Below are 20,782 nucleotides of genomic sequence, written 5' to 3'. Positions count from 1 at the left end.
ATAACATTATCATTTTTAATGTCATCATCATTAACACCATTGTGTGGTTGATTAGACTCCACACTGTAAAAAAATGTGTTGGTTTAAGTTAAAAAAAGTAAGTTACCTGGTTGCCTTAAAATTTTGAGTTCATTGAAATTAAAAATGTAAGTTAATACAATGAAGGTGATTGGTTTAATCAACAGAAACTCAAAATATTATGTTATCTGAACCACATTAATTATCGAAGTTGATTTGACAAAGGATGTTGTGATAACAAATCATGAAAATAATCTTTTACAGTGCATGAAGGGCCCACAACAACATGTTTTATATCTATTGTCCACTTGATGGCAATAGAGAGTTATTTTACAATTACAAAATCCTAACATTTAAGCATTTTCAAATCTATTCTAACTTCTTTTATGCCTAAGCCAAATCCACATTTATACACCAAATATAGCTTAGTCTTGAGAGAGAATACAGACCATACGAAACAATGAAGCTCTGAAATCGAGATTGACGTGACAAAACGAGGGAGGGATTTAACGATGTTAGATTGAGTGAGAGATACAGAGCCAAAGAGAGAGAGAGAGAGCCTGAGAGGCAGAGAGAATTGAGACAGAAGCACGTCTAGGATGTCAGCTCTGCCGGTGCCTGCACAGCCTCAGCGCTGCTTTTCTAGACAGTTTAATAAAGCCAAGCGCTCCGCTCCCTTAATAATGGCAGGATTCTCTGCGAGTTTCGGAGGGTATTTGCTCACTGAATGCGGAGGAAAGAATTTCCCATTAAAAGCCGCAGCTCAGGCACACAGCCACTGCCGCTACAAAAAATGCCAGTTTCCAATTAAAAGTTATTTCTTCTTTTCCATCTTTAAATGGACTGGGGCTGTTGCAGTGGAGGACAGTGCAAGGATACGTTTCACCGCAGTCCAGAACGTTCTACCAGTTTTGAATGCTTGTCATAGCAAATAAACCACATCCAATAATAGAAAGCGCACACATCTACTCAATGTTAACCAAACCAAGACCACACACACACACTCACGCACAAGGACACATGCTTATTAGGACCTTCATTCTATTCAGTTGTTTTGCTGTTGTGATGAGGCTCAGACAGGGCCAAACAGACACACACACACACACAAATACTGGCTAATTAGGCAAGGTCAGTTAAGGGGCATTTCTCATTTGCCCATTAGTGAGGAGTCTTGAATGGCTAATCAGTCATTATGCTGAATGAGCAAATCAAAGGGGCTCTTTATAGATTTTTTCACAAGAACACTTTAGAAACAAGATTACATACTCATCTTAGAGTTTACACACTTATAATCAAATAGCCTAAACAACCAAACAGAACAAAGAAAACATATGATAAGAATTTTTTTTTAAAGGTGCAGTGTATAATTCGCTAGACCACATACACAATTAATTATTTTAAATAGTGTCGTTTACACTGTTCATGGAAGTGAGCTACGATTGGCTTACTAATAGTGTGGTCTCTGCAAATTGGACTGGGATATAAGAAAGCATGCTAACATAGCAAAAATGGTACGCCGCACCTTTAAGGGAGTTTGCATTAGCAAAATCCAGGATAATTAAAGAAATTATAGATAGCAATTGCACAGAGAAGGAAAGTACTATAAGATAAGTACCTTTCTCACCTGGAATGGTGGTCATCTCTGTGGTCGTCTCTGGCGCAGCGGTTCCACCTGTAGTGTGAACACAGTGAAGGCCATTAGATGAAAATTTAAAAGGAGACAGTGAAGTAATGTTTTATTTGGGTATTATCAGGAGGTACGGATCTGACTGTGCTAATTCCCCTCTTTGTGTGTGCTTAGCATTTTTAAAATGAGCTTTGCCGGATGAGACATGCAAATACATTTTTGTTCACGTGGAACCTTTACTTTTAGCATTTAGCAGAGGGGAGTGTAATTCTGTGCAACACACACTCTGTGAGACTGCACTGATGTGAACACAGAGGAGATTAGAGGCAGAATTTTAAATCTAGTGTTAGTATTAGCAGCTGGAGAGCAGAAGAAAATTTAGTAGTCAAACATGGGCACCGAGGATAAGTGCAGACTATTGCTGAATTCGGAACCGCATACTAGTTACTGCTCGTACTAATTTTACCCTATTGTTCTATGGCAGAAATAGTAAAGCCCAAAGTATACATCACTTTTTATGTGTATGTGAGGGTCAGCGTACAGTGCAATTTCATCATCAGAAGAGTACTTGTACGCTCAGGTCGCACATGTGCATTTAATTAATTTATTTTTTTTGCAGTAATTAGTTTATCCACAAGGTGGCAACCGTGCCCTGGGGCTGTCGGTTCACAACGTAGTTGAAGAAAAACTGCATAAACAGAACAGACCGGATCACATGCAAGCTACAGCAATGATGGAGGCCTATACAGACGACAGATTGTGCGAAGAGGTTAGAAAGTACCCTCATTTGTACAACTCTAGCACTAAAGAATACAAAGATGTTTACATGGGTTGTAACTCGCGGTGAGAGATTGCTCAAAACTGCGGATGTGTCGAACGCCTGCAAGTCAAATGAAGTATACTTTCCGAGGCTGTGCGTTCGACTGTGTGCGTATGCTAACGTATGCGTAAAAAAAACGAAGTACACCCAGGGCGTATGAGTAGTATGCTAGTATGCGGTTCTGAATTCAGCATATTGCTATGTTGGAATGGAATACTATCGTAGTGTATACTACATACTGTGTGGAACTGGTACAACAAGTTTTAATTATGGAATTAATTATGGAATGGAATGAATGAAAGCTACATACTACACTGTATACTGCATGCTGTTTCCTTAAAGGGATAGTTCACCCAAAAACTGTTCAGTTTCCCACATTCTTCAAAATATATTCCTTGTGTTCAACAGAACAAAGACATTTATACAGGTTTGGAACAACTTGAGGGTGAGTAAATGATGACAGAATTTTCATTTTTGGGTGAACTATCCCTTTAATATTATGTAAAGCAGTATGTAGTAAACGAACAGTAAATTTTGCATTTTAAGAAGCAGTATGCTCAATTCATGACCTTTAGTATGTACATGTTGAATTCTACATACTACAAAGTATATACTGTATACTGCAGACTGTTTTAAACATACGTGAAGCAGTATGAACCATTTAAACTGAGAATGCTACATTGTTGTGAAATAACCTTGATTTACACTAATGGAGCATATCAGAAATAAATGCAGCGAATTAGCATTTTTAATCCAATTTTGTATAAAACAATCCTAACTTTTGGCAGTCCATGAAGTCACAAAGTAGAAGTTGAGATTGCATTTGATATCGCTCGCCATTCATTCATCACTGTCTGGATTTTATAATGTAATGGAAGGTCAAGTGGAGTGCATTTGGCAAATGTAGTAGGTTATTTCAATAGTAGATGCACACAGAAAATTTGCATACCATGCACACAATACTTAATTTCTAGTAGGAGTAGTATGGTAAGTTTGATTATGGGGGAAGCGATGATTGGGGTCGCAGGTGTGAGGAGTGATTAGTGCAGAACCATTCCCAAAAAAGGCTGATGCTTGCAGAAGCAAGGGGGACAATTAGTCTAGTGGGATTAGCATAGTGTGATTAGCATAGCTAAAGGTGCAAGATGCAGTAAGTAAGGGTGCAGTCTCTGCAGGCGGGTGTTAGCACCTGTCTGGTCGTAGTCATCACCTGTTCCGCTATGGCAGTTGGCCTGGTCATCATCACACTCGTCTGACGGTGTGGTGGAGGAAGCGGGCGTAGTAGGAATCACTGTAGGCACTACAGAGAGAAAGAGAGATAAAGGTACTCATGATATTACACAGGGCCGTATACAGGGTTTCATAATTACCAAGTTCACAAGATGTAGTTGGCTAGGGGGGTTCGGAGGCAAGCTTTAAAATCATGTCAGTAGCATACATTATTTGTCAAGCACAGCTCGGATACTTAAACATAAGAATCAGGTTAAATGTTGCAATGAATGTTCCACAACACAATCTGGAAATACAGAAGAGACTATGTTTAATGCTACTGATAATGGTAAAATATCAGCATTCTTGGAACTATAATGACCAATTGGTAACACTTTACAATAAGGTCCCATTAGTTAATGTTTGTTAATGTGTTAACTAACATTAACAATGAGCAATACATTTTTTATAGTAGTTATTGTTTTTTTGTTAATATTAGTTACTATCCATTGTTCATGCTAGCTCAGTTCCATTAAATAGCCTAATATTAACAGGTACAACTTTTGATTTTAATAATGCATTAGTAAATGCTGAAATTAACATCAACTAAGATTAACAAATGCTTTAGAAGTATTGTTGTGGAAAAAAAAAGTGTAAACAAATATTTAAAAATAAATAGCCTATTAAGTATTTTAAGTATTTGGTGCTGTGATGAACACCAAAGCGAATACAAAAATTTGAATGAAATATTTCAATACTGTTCCATAAGCGCCATCTACTGTCAGAGAGTTAATGTGCATATTCATTTAGTGCATTTTCATTAATGTTCCTTGTATCGTCACAGTGACAGTTACAAACAGTGTTAAGGGTAACGCATTACAAGTAACTTGATTTACGTAATTAGATTACTTTTTCAAATAACTACACTGTAAAAAAAGAATTGTTGGTTTAACTTTAAGTAAGTAAAATTTTGAGTTCATTGAAATTAAAAATTTAAGTTAATACAATGAAGGCGATTGGTTTAATCAATAGAAACTCAAAATATTATGTTATCTGAACCACATTAATTATTTAAGTTGATCTGACAGAGGAAAAAAATGTTGTGATCAATTTCATTTCACTTTTGGTGTGAAACAGCCTTAACAAAGATAGAACTTTTTTTGTTGTTATTTAAAAAAACAAATAAGCAAGCCCAGGCCAGGTGAGAAAAAGTAACACAAAAGTATATGTAACGCATTACTTTTCATTAAAAGTAGTAATGCAATTAGTTACTTTTTTAGGGAGTAACGCAATATTGTAATGCATTACTTTTAAAAAAGTAACTTTTCCCATCACTGGCTACGAATTACAATGAATCATGTAAATTATAGCCTATATATTTCAATAAAAATAGCGAAATTAAACAAAAGTTTATTAGTTTGCATCCCTAAATATTTCTGTCGGTCATTTATCATTTCTATTGTAAAACAGCTGACAAATATTAAATCTTATTTTTAGCTACTTATATCTTTTCTTGCACTTTATTACCATTTACTGAAGTGATCTAGCTGGAATTCATGATCAACATTCAGCAGATTATGTGAACTTAAGGCCCGCCTACTTTAATTTGATTGGTCATGTCAAACATTTTTACATTGACGAGTGTTGTTTGACCACTGACAGCTCAGATGAGAAGGTCAGTTATCGTGCCGTTGGGCAATATCCGTGCAGCACCAAAGTAGAGTTAATATTAGACATTTATTTCACAACCTTCATTATATACACCGCAGAAAAATTGGGGACATCAATGGTGGGTATGGCCCTGCTCTTACACAAGTGTCACACAAAGCGTCAAGTGATGAATCACCTCTCATCCCAAAAACCATGGCATATCAGTGATTACTGAATGCCCAAAAACCATTTAAAACCATGGTATTTTTTGTAGGTCACTCCACAAATCATCTTAATGATTATGCTCCTTTTGTAGTCTTTCCAAGTCTTTAGCCCTTTGATAGAGTCCTGTGCGTGACTCTGGCTGCTGGGGTTTAGGCTGCAGAGTTGAGGATGTTATGCTCCACCCTGGGCCTGTACAGCTCCCTGAAACTGCGGTGTCCTCTCATTATGGCTGCCTGTGCCCCTTTGGATGTGGCCTTTGCCTACATCTGCCTAAAGCCCTGTGTTTACTCTCAGCTTGTAATGAGCTGCCCATAAGCCTGTAGGGCTTTCCCGGGATAGAAATAGGGAAAAAATGAGCAGGGAGGGAGAGGGGGAAACGGAGCTGTAGTGTAAGTTGTGCGGGTGAACTGAGGGCATTTTAAAGAGAGTCTCTAAAGCCGAGGGGTCGCAGAGAGGTCATCATGCTGGCTCTGGACAGCATTGTTGATCGCACACTCCTGCTAGGACTTGGCGCCCCGCTGTTAGGAGTGTGTATGTGTATGCGTGGGGTCACTTGTTTGAGTGTGAGAGTTTTAGCTAAGACACTGGGTGAATTTATATACAGAGTGTTGGACTGCATGCACATGTGCTGGCATTAAAAGTGAAAACAAGCATTATCATCTGACTAAAGCTCCCGGTGGGATGCTGTGGCTTACACAAGCAAGTCTCACAGTCTCTCAGAAATCCAATATGTAAATCCACTTAACGCTGCCTCAACAGAAAACACACACACACCCCCCATCAGAGCTAAGCTAATTCAGAAAGAAAGACAGAGGGGAAGACATCAAGGACCTTTCCGTAATCCTTCAAGGCAGGTGGACCAAAGATTATCTCCAGCTGTGAGGGGCCCTGTTATTTAGGAGTGTCATAGGCCCCTGCTTTTCTGGGTAGGAGACATCCTTTGATGCTGCATCGATGGGACAAGTAATTATGAAGAAAGCTAAACCATACCATATCCTGTTCTCCCTGAGTTGATAAGTCCAAATTTAATGAAATAGCATCTGTACTATAAGACCACACACTTGAGGACCTTCAAAACTCTATAATTTTGTTTGTCTTTTGTTCACTTGGTTTAGACAGTATGTCTTTAGAGTGCAGAGGGTCTGTCCATTATGTGTATGAATCACTGTTGAGGAAGCTATTTGGAAAATGCTACATATAAAGCTACCCATAATTGCCGTTAGTTAAGCTAGTCATGCCAAAAGCAGCAAGCTATACAAAATCACCAGCAAACTGTGTTTCTTAGCAGGGTATAAGATATTAGCAAAGACTAGCTAAAGCCCTATTCGGACAGTAATTGTTTCTCATGGGGACGTAAGGCATTTTCAACATTTACAGGGGCTAGTCGGTGATTTCATTGCCATTGGAATCCAGAATGTCAGTGTTTTTTAATACGGTTTAAGGAAACAGTTGTGACCAACTAGTTGATGCATCATACTATGGTAGTTAAGTTAAGCAGCGAGTTACAATGTTGTACAGGAAACGCACCCCAGATTATGATTCACTTCCTAATGGTACATATGAGATTATTGTCTTGGTTTGCTTGACTACAAAGCTGTGTGTGCAATACAATGAGACAAAAAATGTGCTGTGCAAAGTGGTACAAATAATTAACTCACTACACTTGGCTAAAGTTACACTATCTTGAAAACAATTGAGCAACTGTTATGCGAGTGAAAAATGTACTTAAGTTAGTAGCGTCACTACTTGGGTACTCCTCAGCAGTGGTATGAATGAGTGGTTATGTGTGTGTGTCTGTGAAAGAGTTTTTAACTTACCTTCCATTTCACAGCCCAGGAGTTCCAGTCTAAGTCCCATCCCAGCAGGAGTGGCTCTGTCTGGGTACACCCTAACAAAGCGTGTCAATGTAGGCTCCACCGTCCTCAATGCTGGTGTGTCATAGTTCAAATTCCCCTCAAAAATCTGCCAAGAACAATGACAGAGTCCAAGGCAATAGTTAGCAGTCAAGCAGAGAAAGAGAACTTGGAAAGATAAAAATGGAAAAAGATAAAGGGGAAAGATTTATTAAAAGTAGTCTGACAGGGAAAGCAAAGAACAGAGATTTAATGAAAGAGAACGAGTGAGAGGGCACACAGCTCACACCTTTCTTAACTTGGGCACTGCTGTATGTCTAATGCAACAAAGCACTAGAGAAAAGAAACTCTTCAACTTTACTTCTGACATCGTACGGCTGAGCAAGCTCAAAAAATAAAGGCTGCGGGCTAACACTGCAGTCTACGACAGCAGGATGCACAGCCTTTCAAAAGCATCTGCCTTTGACTTCACACTTCTGAAGTCTTACAACCCAGACACAAAGTACCACAGGAGATAGACAGAAAAAAGGAAGGAAAGACAGAAAGACACTCGCCAGAGGTAACAAAGGTACAGAACAAGATGAGGAGTCATAAAAGAACATTAATGGCCATCATGTCTCCTTTTGTCCTTCAAGCTAAAGAAGAGATATAAGGGTTTTGAAAGGGGCCTTCTAAGACTGATACTGGGGATAAGGCACATAGTCCATGCTCCACAAAAAAGGCAAATTTTATGTGATTCACGTTGTCAATTCTTTTCCGAAATTTGCCGGTTTCATGTATGATGATGAGCACTGTACTATGTCCTTAATCATTGTTCTAGTTATCTGATTTCCTACTAGTTTCCTACTAGTTTTTATGCTTCTAATATCACTCCATGCTCTCTCCTTCTCGTTTAATAATTTTAAATGGTTTATTTTTCGTTTAAAACCAAACAGGATAATGTACAGTTGCCTGATCGTACATTATCCATTACATACAGTAACATTATTTTCTGTTGTCTTATGACTGTTGTTAGGGTTAAATTTATTGGTAATATTATTGAATGCATTTGGGATGTTTCCCCAATACTGTACTCACAGCATTAGTCTAATTATTGTCATTCTCTCCTCTGTCCATCTAAAGGCTTTGGGAAGAATGCATTATAGCTCCACATTCAACTTTCTTAAACTTAATTCCTAAAAATCAATCTCAGACTAGCACCCATAGTGATTCACAACCATTCTAAATGAGCATCTAGTTTATGTCCAACTACCTTCCAGCTTCCCTATATCTTACCTTGGGCTTGTTGCCAGTAGCATCCATCACCATTTTCCAGTCGGATCCGTTGTTGCTGTAGCCCAGCCGAAACTTCTTCATGAAGACCTTGTTATCACGATGTTTGCCTCCCTGGATGATCAAACCTCTGACCAGTTTCTCCTCGCTCAAATCTATCTGTAGCCACTCGTCCACGTATGGCTGGGACTGTGACAACAACGTCCATCCCGAACGGCTGGTCAGCAGACGAGCATTCTCTGACACCCAGGTGCGCTCGGTGTGGGAGGAGACTGTGATCTGGGAGTCTGCGATGAGGCCCGAGACCATTCCCAACATTCCTGAACATGGGTACTCTGTTGAGGGACAAAGACAGTGTTAGATTGAAGGAAATTTTAAACCCTTCACTAGTGACTATCCCAAGTACATTTCATGTTTTTAAGAGCCTTCAAAAAACCTTTGAATGGCGATCAATGGAGATGCATTTGGACCCAGATTGTGTAGTTATGGCACCGACCAGCAGGGGCTAACAGAGCCAAACTAACCAGCCATATCCTGATCCCTTGGTTAGACTGTTGTCTAACCTGCCACTGCTGTGGCAAAACAAATGTACCATTATTTGTCATGCCAATAAATCACATGGGCACGGAGAAAGAGAGAGTTGTTTGAGTACATATAGTGGAATACTTGAATGGTAATTGAGGGAAGTGTCTATGAAAGATTTGATTAGCTGTGAGTGGATGAGTCTGAGTGGAAGAGAAAGAAAAGAGAAGAAAAAATGACGTTAGCTGATAAACATGGTAGAAATGGTCACGTCTCGATGAGCTTGAAAACATTCTTACCAACAACCTAAAGAGGTCACAGGCCATAAAGAGGCTGAACAAAGAGAGAAGGAAAGACATTCATTGCACAGGAAAGACAGATGAAGTGGACAGAAGAGATAAGAAACCTCTTGTTCTCTTTGTTTCTCTCTCTCCATCTTCCTTTCACCAATGACCTTGTGCATTAACTCTTCCGCCTCTTTTTTTCTCAAGCTACCTAATTAAAACCTTTCTCTCGAGCTTCTACCTTTCATTTCCGAACAGCTTCTTGCTCTCATCCTCAGTCCTGCTCCACTCCTACCTTCCTTTTCTTTTGTTTTTCACTGCTTTCTAATTCAGACCTACCCCTTCATCTCTCTTGCAATCTGTCTTCATCTCTCCAAACTGACTTCCTTTGTTCCTGCGTTGATAATAAGATTTTTCACGCCTTGCTACTTTTAGGTAAAGGCATGTTGAGTTTGAGGAAAATTATCAGACACGCAGCGCCGACCGACTGACTCTGTGAGTTGCCTGTCACGACTTTCATACCTTCTCCAACGCTGTGGGATTTGTGACCTGCCAGCGATACCATAATCTACGATCAGCACCCGTGGAGCAGGAAAGCGTCAGAGACAATCTTGGACTAGTCACAGATGGACCTAATGTCCCGTGAAATACCACCAGAACAGAGTTTTCATTCACAACACTGCCTTTGTACTGATGTAGGGAACTTCCTCTGTAGTTCTGGAACGGAAAGAGCACTTGTCTGTGACCCCTTCAGGAGTTGCACAGAGTCCAAATGTAAGTTCCAGGCTCCTAAAACAACAAATGCATGGGACTTTGACTTTCCCTTTGTTTGTTTGTGGATGTACAGCCAGGGTTGGGTTTCTCATACCCTTGCCAGATTTGGAAGATGTCTCTTTGAATAATTTCTAATATATGCGTGCCAAATTGTTTCGGGACCTGAATGAAAAAGATCTGCACTGGGGTGGTTGGACCTCAAAGTTTGGAAGACAACCAAGTTTATTTTTAATCCGCTGGCTGGCACTGTCTTCTGGACCTGTTTATGGATCTCAGATGGGGATGCTTGGTAGAAGCTCCTGGTGTGGTAGACCCTGACAGACACACCCTGAGGGTGGACTGGTTCATATGCATCACTTGTATCATCTGTTGGTTTGGTCTGTGCACAGCACATAAAGGCTGGATGACCACACACACAGATGGTTTTATTTACAAACAGCGGGAGGAAGTTTATTAATGGCTGTGTGGATGTGGAAAGCCTATCAGACCTGAACTGTGCACAAGACCACCTTCTAACTGCCAGCCGGCATCCTCTGTGGGTAGTATCAAGGTACGGTGTTAACAATCATAGTGCCCAGGAATAGTGTCTGTGGGGGTAAAGTGAAGGTAAAACCATGGTACTTTAATACTTACCGTGGTAATGAATGGTTATCATGTTGGTATATATTAATCTAACAAGTACATTTCCTTGCTATATGCCCTAGCAAAAAGTACTGTGGTGTTACCATAGTAAAGTGGGGGTGGATGGGGCAGTTGTGGCCTAATGGTTAGAGTCAGACTGGTAACCCGAAGGGTGCGGGTTCGAGTCTCAATACCGGCAGGAAATGACAGAGCTGCCCTTGAGGAAGTCACCTAACCCCCAATTGCTCCCCAGGCACCACAGCAAAAATGCAGAGGACAAATTCCGAGTATGGGTTACCATACTTGGCCTTCACATGTCACTTACTTACTTAAAACGATAGTAATACAATGGTATTTTGACCTGTATACATTGGTACTAAAATAATGGTGTTTATATGGTACTCCAGGGTACTTTCATGGCTTGTGGACATGCGCCATGGTATTCTTTGTAGTATATCCTGGTAAATATCCAAAAACATGGTCTTTTCAAATTATATCTTTAAGAAATACACTTTTAACATGGTACCTTGTACTAAAAACATGGTAACACTTTATTTTAGGGTCTTTTAACTAGTTGTTTATTAGCATGCATATTACTAGAATATTGGCTATTTATTAGCACATATTAATGCCTTATTCTGCAAGACCTTATTCTACATTCTTAATCCTACCCAATACCTAAACTTAACAAATACCTTACTAACTATTAATAAGTAGTAAATTAGGAGTTTATTGAGGGAAAAGTTGTAGTTAATAGTTTATATGTGTTCCCTATACTAAAGTGTTACCAAAAACATCCAGTAGTAATACCATGGTTCTTGTTAGTAAGTGAAACTAGGGGAACATTCTTTTCTAATCAGTCGCCCAGCTTGGCCGCATCATAACAAGGGAGCCCAATGCTCACTGATGATGTCACTGGGAGGCCTTCGCTCTTGTGATGTGTTTAGAATGCGGTCTGTTCACCCATCCAAAACATGACTGCAACAGCTGCGCTCCAGAACCGTGGTGAACCACACACATACACGCACAAATATACAACCAGTGCTAAATCTGTGTACACGCACACACACAATCTAAAAATAAGCCCCCTGTATGCATGTTGAATGTAAAGCTGATAGACGGTGCATGATGGCAAACACACTCGCCCTCCTCCTACACATATGAGGAAATGTTCTCAGCAGGGAGCCACTGATGATACGAAAGCCTTTGCAATCAAGGCTCTGTAGGGTGGAGCCATGCCAAAACATGCAGATGAGTATGCAAATGAGGACAGGGCCAGCTGGGCCTGACCGCGGCTGGTGGGTGTAGATCTCGGCGAGCACAATCGCATGTGCAATATGTACATCTGTGTGTGTGAGAGGCTGAGAGGTTAAAGCTCAGGGGAGGAGGGTAGAGGCAGAATTGGGGTAGAAGTGAAGAGGTTGTAACAGCAGCCGTGCATGCTGTGCACGCCATTCATTTTGAATGAAGTACATCCAAACGTGGGGAAACATGAATACACGGTCCTTTTCGTTGACGTGAACACTTGTCTTTAATGCAATAGCTCCTTGACTATTGCACACGCGCGGTTCGCACATGGCTTTCAGAGGCATGAATAAACACTTCTCTGTACGCCTGCCTCCAAAGCAAGCAAAACGTAAACCATCTAATTGAAAGATCATGATGGAGTGGTGTGTTGACAAAACACTGCTTCTAAATCTGAATTAACACTCTGCTTCTAAACAGATTTTTTTGATATATCTCAGTTGTGCTGTTGACAGTTTGTTTCGAGGCCTGTGAAAAGAACCAGATTCTTTTGGAACCAACCTGAGATTTTGCATCCATACACCTCGAACCGCAGGGCGATGCCGGTCTCCCATGAGTAAGGTCGGATCCGGAGGTATCGTGTCAACGTGGGCTTGGGGAACGCGGCTTTCGCTACATCAGTAGGGTTGGTGTTACCTTGGAAAATCTGACAAACGAAGAACAAACATATTAATTATTAACATGGTTTGTTTAAGGGAGCCACCAAGGACAGACCGTTGTGGCCTGGGACTCACCTAACATCCTGCCCTAGAAACAGAGAGAAATGATAGGAATGTGTTTAGATCAGCATCTTCAAATATGACAACCTAAATAGAGCCTGAATTGAATTATCTCTGGAGCCAACTGTGTAGCAATACAAAAGCTACTTTGTGATGTCAGAGTCTGGGTTACAACTAGGGCTGAATGTTTTGGACGCTTCAGTTACACAATGGTCTCTGTTGTTGTTTCAACAGACATAGCGATGAATCAAATTGTGTTTTGTTTATGGGCACTGATACTTGCTGACAGCTAGCACATGTTCTCTGTGAAGGGAGGATCTGGAAATGTGTTACAAGAAAGACAAATGAAAGCAAAGGCGACTTTGTTGTACATAGCATCTTGGCACTGTATAAAGGTCAGTGGATTTTTTTAAGTACATTTTGAAGGTTCTCTCTTTCACCTCCTCAATTCCCGACTTTTTGCTCTCAAGATGAGACAAACTCAGAGGAGAGTTAAAGGTGCAGTATGTAGGATTTCTGTCCGCTAGAGGTCGCTAGAGGCCTATTCAAAACAAAGGCGTAGCTTGATGATGCCAAGTTTGAGCGCGGAATCTTGGGACATGTGGTCTTCACCCTAATGGACGCAAAAAGAATAGGGATAGGACTCGGGAAGAAATCATGTTCGTGGATGTGATTATTAACATTACTGTAGTATGAAGCAGAGCAGGACCAAATGTTGTGAGAGCTGAGCGAGGCCGCTGGAGCGATTGCGCAACACACACCTAACGAGCAGCGAAACTTTTATTATGCCACAGTCGCCGGCGCCGCGTCCGCTTTTCCGGTCATGAGTATGAGGTAACGCAGCTCTGTTTATCATATTAGATACCTTTGAGAGTGTTGAAAATAACGTTACTCTGTGCGTTCGCTCGGTGGCTGCTGTGAGACACTTGTTTGAGACACACTGCAGTAAGCTAGATCGATTTTAGAATATCATATTAAATACTGGATGGCTTGTGTTGATGAATGGCATGCAATTCATTTTAAAATGTATTGTATGATGGAGATAATTCTGTGTTACTGTTACTAAAAATAAAGCTGCATCTGATTATGCTATGTTAGCTACTTGACAAAATAGTGTTTTTCTCTGAGGCATGGTAAAGCATGGTACTCGCAAAAAAAAAAAAAAAAAAAAAAAAAATCAAGAAATTTAGATTTAAACAATAAAACTAAACGTGTTGAGCTATATAACAATAATTAGTTTTCTGTCTATAAATATATCAAAACAGTTGTTCCCTTGTCTATTAAAACGTGTAATATATTGAAGCGTCTTGGGTGTTTTCATGGTTTCTACAAAATAAAACAGGAAACCAAGGGTATCGTGGGTATGACGCAATTGACAGGCGACTCCTCACACGATGCAATTTTCTCACGATTTACAAATAGTTGGAAACATTTGGGATATTGTAAGTACTCAAGTGAACAAAATATATAACACTGGCCTAGTGGTTTTTGGATATTTTACTGCAAAAATCGTACATATTGCACCTTTAAGAATGAACTGTAATTGCTGATAGCATTTCAATTTCAATTTTATTTGTATAGCACATTTACAGCAGCCCCCAGGCTGACCAAAGTGCTTTACAGAAGAGCAAGAATATTACACATACACGGAAAATAGATCAGAGAAAAATTTAAAACCACCCATTTAAAAATTTAACATATCACAGTAGTCAATACACTAAGGAAAATAAAAAAGTTTTTAGCAAGGACTTAAAGGTAGACAAGGAAGGGGCCAGTCTAATCTCTAAGGGCAGGGTATTCCAGAGTCGAGGCCCTGCCACCGCAAATGCACGCTCCCCTCTACGCTTTAGTCTAGCGCGAGGAACCACCAACAAGGCCAAGTCACAGGATCGTAGGCTTCTAGATGGAGTATAAGGATGAAGAAGTTCAGATAAATAGACAGGAGCTTTGTTATGTAGGGATTTATAAACGAAGAGGAGAATTTTAAAGTCTATTCTCTGACAAATCGGCAACCAGTGAAGGGATCTAAGAATTGGAGTTATGTGTTCATGTTTACGACACTTTAAAAGAAGTCTGGCTGCAGCATTTTGGACAAGCTGAAGTCGCGCAATTTGAGATTTAGATATACCGCAATATAAAGAATTGCAGTAATCTACACGTGACGTAACAAACGCATGAACAGCCATTTCTAAAGTTTTTGCATTTCTAAAGCATCATGTCTTCACACCTGATTACCTAAAGGAAATATGGAAATTTGACTAAAGCCACTGACCTGTAAAAAAAAGTGTTGTAGCTGACAAAAATTATAAGGCTGATTTTCCAGTAATCCTGTAATTACATTTCTAAAAAGAAGTTTAAGTTATCTGTGCAAACTCTATTCATAATGCTGTTGCCACCATTTTCTAAGCAAGAAGTCAATCTAGGCAACCTTAACACTTTAGAAACCACCCTAACCAGTGGTAAAATCACTGCAATGTGCAGCCTCTCTCTCTCTCTCTCTCTCAGTGTATTGCTTTAATATCAGTACATTCAACACAATTCTAAACAAGACAAGGTCAAACTATAAGCCGTACAGGATAGCCAAGTCAGGGTATACAGCCATCCGTCTATTCCAGAATCCATGCTGCTAATCGTGTCCCTGGGCACTACTTTTCAAAACGTGTGTCTGGGAGGGAGACACATGAGGAGCCATCCGCTATCTTTAAATGTCACGCCAATGCTCTGCCCTACTGCTCTAAGTAGTAAAAAGGCTTTCCTTTGTGCAACAACCCCACAGTCGAACTGCTGTTTCAGCAGTCTGTAAATGGGCCCTCACCTCACAAAAGCACTTTAGAGCCAAGCAGACAGAAACAAGGCACCGCACCTTAAAAATGCACGCTCTAAAAAGAGAACAGTGTACTTTAGTTGAGGGTCGACATAGAAATTGGGCCTTTGGGTATATTTAAGCTCACTGTTACTTCCAAGCATGAAGATGTGTACGCGTACACACGCACACACACACACACACACATACGTAACCATCTAATTGGTTTGCTGAGCTTGACAGGTCTATTTCAAAACTTGTATTGTTAAAGCAAGTCTGCCAAGCAGACATAAACATGCATATGAACACGTCCTGCACTCACAAATGAGTAAAACAAACTTCACACACTGGAAGTGTCTCAAAACCTACAAAGCTGCATACAGAGGCCGAATCTTTGGATCATTCAGCAGCAAAATTAAGTTATATACACTTAAAATTTGCATATGTAACACATCATGTTGTTCACATTACACTTGAGTTGTTTGGATTAAGGTAAAATTTGATTCTGGGGAAAAAAAATATATATATATATTTTTTTTTTCTGATCTGAACATGTTCTTGGCAGGTTTCATGTGGTCCACATGCATTTTCTTGTTCTATTTGAACCTGTCTTGGCTATGATCCCCAAAATGATGTCAAGGTAGGTAGGCTCACAAGGTTTCGAGAGACAGCCAATGTGTCAAATGTAATAGGCATGTCTTCCTGTAGTTAACTGTTCTGTGTTGAGGGACACATTAGAGTCAGCTCACTCGATGGCTAATCGATCAGCCTTTCCTTGGCCCTCATTCTATGAGTCACGTGCTCAAGTGCATCCAACCAGCTGTTCAAACACTCTAAACCTGGTAAACCTTCCCAGAATGCCTCCTCCTCTCACTCTCTCAATTAGCCACTCTGTGTTTATTAACTCTTTTGTTCTTTCCTTTCAAAGAAAATAAAAAGCCCTACCACAAATGTTGACATCATTCCTTTAAGGGAAAAAGAAAAGCAGTCAGACTACTGTGGTGGCTTTGGAGTTGGAGTTTTTACAGTGCTTGCAAGTTCAGTCTTTTAAGAGGGTGGATTAACATACCACACTGGGCACATAATGGAGTCAGAGAAACACAACCCCTGCAGAACACATGAGCGTGGCATTCCCGTCTGGAGCTGGAGCATGGATTGGTGTAACGAATGCACATGGTGACAGCGCTACAATGCAAGAAGATGTTTACAGGGCTTCCTGCCAAGGAGCTCTGGAAATGTACCTAGTTACGGATTACTTCCATGTTAGGATGAGAAAATAAAAGACCTCTTTATCGTTTAGTGGAAAATGAGCTGTACGGAACCAAACCTGAGCTCTTACCAGGACATTCTAACACTATTTCATTGTTATATGAATATGTTTAATGGTTAGGGAATGTTCCAGGTTCAAAATGAGTAAAGCGTTATCGACCGCTCTATTACCACAGAAGAAAATCCTTTTGACCTGTTGCTTAGTTTCTAAAAACAAACACAAATTGTGTTTACAGTAACATATTTACAGTGGAAGTAATTGTAGATAGTTTAAAAACAGAAACTGTTCATCGTGGATAGTTTAAAAGCAGAAACCGTATTGCATATAGTAGTTCTTACATAAAACTTTTTAGATTTCTGTAGAGATTCGAGAGATTTTTCTCCATATAACGGTCCTTACTGGGGTACAATGGGTTGAAGGTCCAAATTGCAGTTTCAATGGGGTTCTACATGATCCCAGACGAGGAAAAAGGAAAAAGGGTCTTGTCTAGCGAAATGATTGGTCATTTTCTAAAAAAAAAAAAAAAATATATATATATATAAAAATATATATATATATATATATACACACACACACTTTTAACCACAAATGCTTGTACTTCTGCCTACGTCATGCGTGACCTTTCCAACGTGATTATGTAATGCGTGGCGCATTGCAGAGCAGTGCAAGACGAGCATTTGTGGTTAAAAAGTATATAATTTTTTATTTATGTTTTTTAGAAAATGACCATTCGTTTCACTAGACAAGACCCTTATTCCTCAACTGGGATTGTGTAGAGCCCTTTAAAGCTGCACTGAAACTGCAATTTGGACCTTCAACCCGTTGTACCTTATTGAAGTCCACTATATGGAGAAAAATCCTGGAATGTTTTCCTCAAATACTTTAATTTCTTTTTGACTGAAGAAATAAAGACATAAACATCTTGGATGACATGGGGGTGAGTAAATAATCAGGAAATTTTAATTCTGAAATGAACTAATCCTTTAAGAATGAGCATGAAAATAATCAAATAAGTCACCTTCTGTTTTGGGCCATCCTTAATAGTTATCCAGTCTTCTCCATTTGAGCTTACATCCACCTTGTAGGATTTCACATAGTACTTCTTCCTGGTCTCTTGCGAGATGGCTCCCTGTATGCCGATTGCCGAGACAAAGCGCAGGAATCCAAGATCAACCTGAGGAGAGAGAACCATATTACTTCTATATTGCTCAGAACAGAGGGAGTATCACTTTAAAAGTGGCTTATCGTGTGTCACATATTGAGCTCATAAGACCCCAGGTGAATATTAGAATGAAAGATTAATTTTAATGAATCCCAATTTAATAAAGCAAAGTCGATGTGACGATTTAATTTCCTGAACGGGAGACAAGAGCTTATTGGATGAGGAAGGATATTTAACTTCATGGAATCTGTGCCGGGGAAAAAATTGTTTGAAAGGAAACGTGTATTTCAGACGTGTGCTGTATTGAAAAATGAATGCTTCATAAAGAAGTCATGAGTTCTGATGTCATTCCCGTGAGCTTGCGGTGAGCGTGTCTGAGAGGTGGTCGGGAGAGAGCGGTCAAGGGTTACTGGAAGAGAAAACAATGTGGACAGAGCTGTCTTGTGATTTGGGCAAATCCAGTAATATCAGAGCTGTAATAAACATGATGGGATGTAGAAGCACTAACATAATGGTTTTGCTCGTCTCAAACTCATTTAGCATAGAAAGAGCTAATTGCAAACTCAGTCTGTTCCCTATTGTGCAGCATTTGTAAGACATAGTCCTCACTCAGTTTAATTGTATTAAAAAATAAGGTCTTTGTTTCTGAGGTCTGCTGAATGAGTGCAGATCTGATTTTCTGGCTATGCTAAAATATACATAGCGGGAAGATAAGAGAGCGAACTGAGATCAGAAAGCTTGGCTGGAGAAAAGACAGTCTGGATCAATTTCCCTCACACCAGCTGATCACAGATCAGAACTAATGAGTGCCTCGTGGGTTTATTAACTTTTTTTTAGTAGGTTTCCTGAATACACTCCCTGGCTGCCATTGGTCAGCCAATCAGTTAGTTCTGCCTCAAACTGACTCCATTGGTTGAGTTGTTGCTGTGTCAGGCTGGTCAGGATTCTTAAATAGAGCAATGTTTTTTAAAACCACAACAGAATCGCAGAGTGTATAATTTCCAGGGAAATCAAACTACAAATGGTTTGCTTATTGTCGTCTCTGCTTATTAAGCTGGTATAGAAGACAATATTTTAACATCAAGAAACAAATACACACTTCACCTCTAAAAGCAATACAGTGCAAACAGGAGATTAAGGGAAAACCCAAGTTGCTCATGGGAATTCCCTGGCTGAGAAACTCCACTTTCTGGCTTCCAGAAAAAAAACTATTCTAAAATTGAATTACACTTCCTTATAAGGAAACAAGCCGGACTCGACTGTAGGCATTTCGTTTGAAATATCGTGACCACAGAAGCAAAAACAACGACGAATTAAATAATTTTTGGTAACAGTTGAAACCACACAGACATTTGAAGACAAACCAGCCCAGCCGAGTACTTGTATTAGTCACTAGTGTGAATATGCAGTTTTATAACGGTCAGTCCAATTTGAAGTCTGTGAGAAAGTGTCCGAACTTGAATTCAAATGTCTCTGGAGGAAAATGTGTCCTCAAGCCAGCTGACTCTGCAAATCATATTGTTTTATATTCTTCACTATTTCTACTCTGTTTGTTTGGATGTTGTGGGTTATGTAAGAGGATGGGTCTACAGAGATCCCACTCAATACACAAATCAAATAATGCTTTTCTCATGCCGTTCTCATGATATCACGCCCAATGATCTAAAATGTGAAATTGAATAAAAACATATCATTAATATATCTTGCTGGCAAGAACCCAAGTGTAACTACTTCTTATAATTCAGTCATGGGAAAGTCCTGGCATGTTAAAACCTGCTCGTTTTGCCCAGAGTCCATCTGTGAAGTATGGACCTCAGCTTAGATTTTTCACAGCTAATTAAATTTACAAAGAGTGTGTGTTTTATTACATCAGAGTCTGTGTGTGACTGTGTTGGAAGGGACAGTTCTTGCCTTGGCCTCGGCCCGCATGTAAGGAAGCGGCAGAAATCTAATCTGCCTAAACCCAGCTCACACTCACTGAAGCTTCTCATGCTAATTGCGTTGAATTAAACAAGCGTCAAACATGTCTGCTCACTTCCTAAAGCTGTGACAGTTGTGCTCATCCTGGCATGGGCTCATAATGGTGTTTATTTTGTTTACTGTGCTTGTAGGAAGTTGCTTACATTTTCTCATTTGCGGTTCTTCAATTTCTGCTCTGTAAAAATAAAGCGTTGAATAAAAATATTTTTCTTCATTCTGTCTATTTTTTTTTTTGTGTCTTTCACCCTTGTCTTGCATATTAGAGGACAACAAAAATCCACAAATTGGTCAATCATTAAAAGCACAACTGCTCTTGTGTATCTAAGGCTCAAGCACCATCTGGTGCGGGTTAGCCAGGAGGAACTAAGACGTTGAGCAGACAGATGCGCGATGGCCCAGTCAAAGCAAACACAAATGTGGGACGGCAGGTTTCGCAGGGCAAAGTTCTACTTCATCCATCAAATCACGGCTTCCTCCCACCATCCCATCCCACGACACCTGGTTGCTCCGAAAGCTCCTCTAAAATTCCATTAACCACAGGTATAATTAATTCACATTTTCATGAAAATTGTATTACTGCCAGCTGAGAGATCTATAGGCTCCTCGAAGACCTCACATTCATCACCCAATTTACCTGGCAGAATTAGCTAGCGTTATTTTTAGAACTT

General features: G+C 39.9%; 1 protein-coding gene across 4 annotated transcripts in view; it reads right to left on the bottom strand.

Annotated features, from left to right (window-relative positions):
* Positions 1–20,782, bottom strand: part of nrp1a (neuropilin 1a) — a 73,353-nt gene that overhangs the window by 5,551 nt on the left and 47,020 nt on the right. Inside the window, exons 7-12 of one of the 4 annotated variants that reach the window (XM_051881494.1) lie at positions 17,991–18,146; positions 12,682–12,826; positions 8,678–9,009; positions 7,367–7,511; positions 3,655–3,765; positions 1,634–1,690 (exon numbers count right to left, since the gene is read on the bottom strand). In XM_051881494.1, the coding sequence (XP_051737454.1) occupies positions 1,634–1,690; positions 3,655–3,765; positions 7,367–7,511; positions 8,678–9,009; positions 12,682–12,826; positions 17,991–18,146 (946 nt within the window). The remainder of the gene's footprint in view (positions 1–1,633; positions 1,691–3,654; positions 3,766–7,366; positions 7,512–8,677; positions 9,010–12,681; positions 12,827–17,990; positions 18,147–20,782) is intronic. The other 3 variants (XM_051881495.1, XM_051881496.1, XM_051881498.1) reach the window with 3 other exon arrangements.

This window comes from Ctenopharyngodon idella, chromosome 23 (assembly GCF_019924925.1).
Source record: "Ctenopharyngodon idella isolate HZGC_01 chromosome 23, HZGC01, whole genome shotgun sequence".
NCBI classification, from domain to species: domain Eukaryota; kingdom Metazoa; phylum Chordata; class Actinopteri; order Cypriniformes; family Xenocyprididae; genus Ctenopharyngodon; species Ctenopharyngodon idella.
The sequence above is the reverse complement of the archived record's forward strand: the minus strand, read 5'-3'. Positions and strand labels throughout refer to the sequence as shown.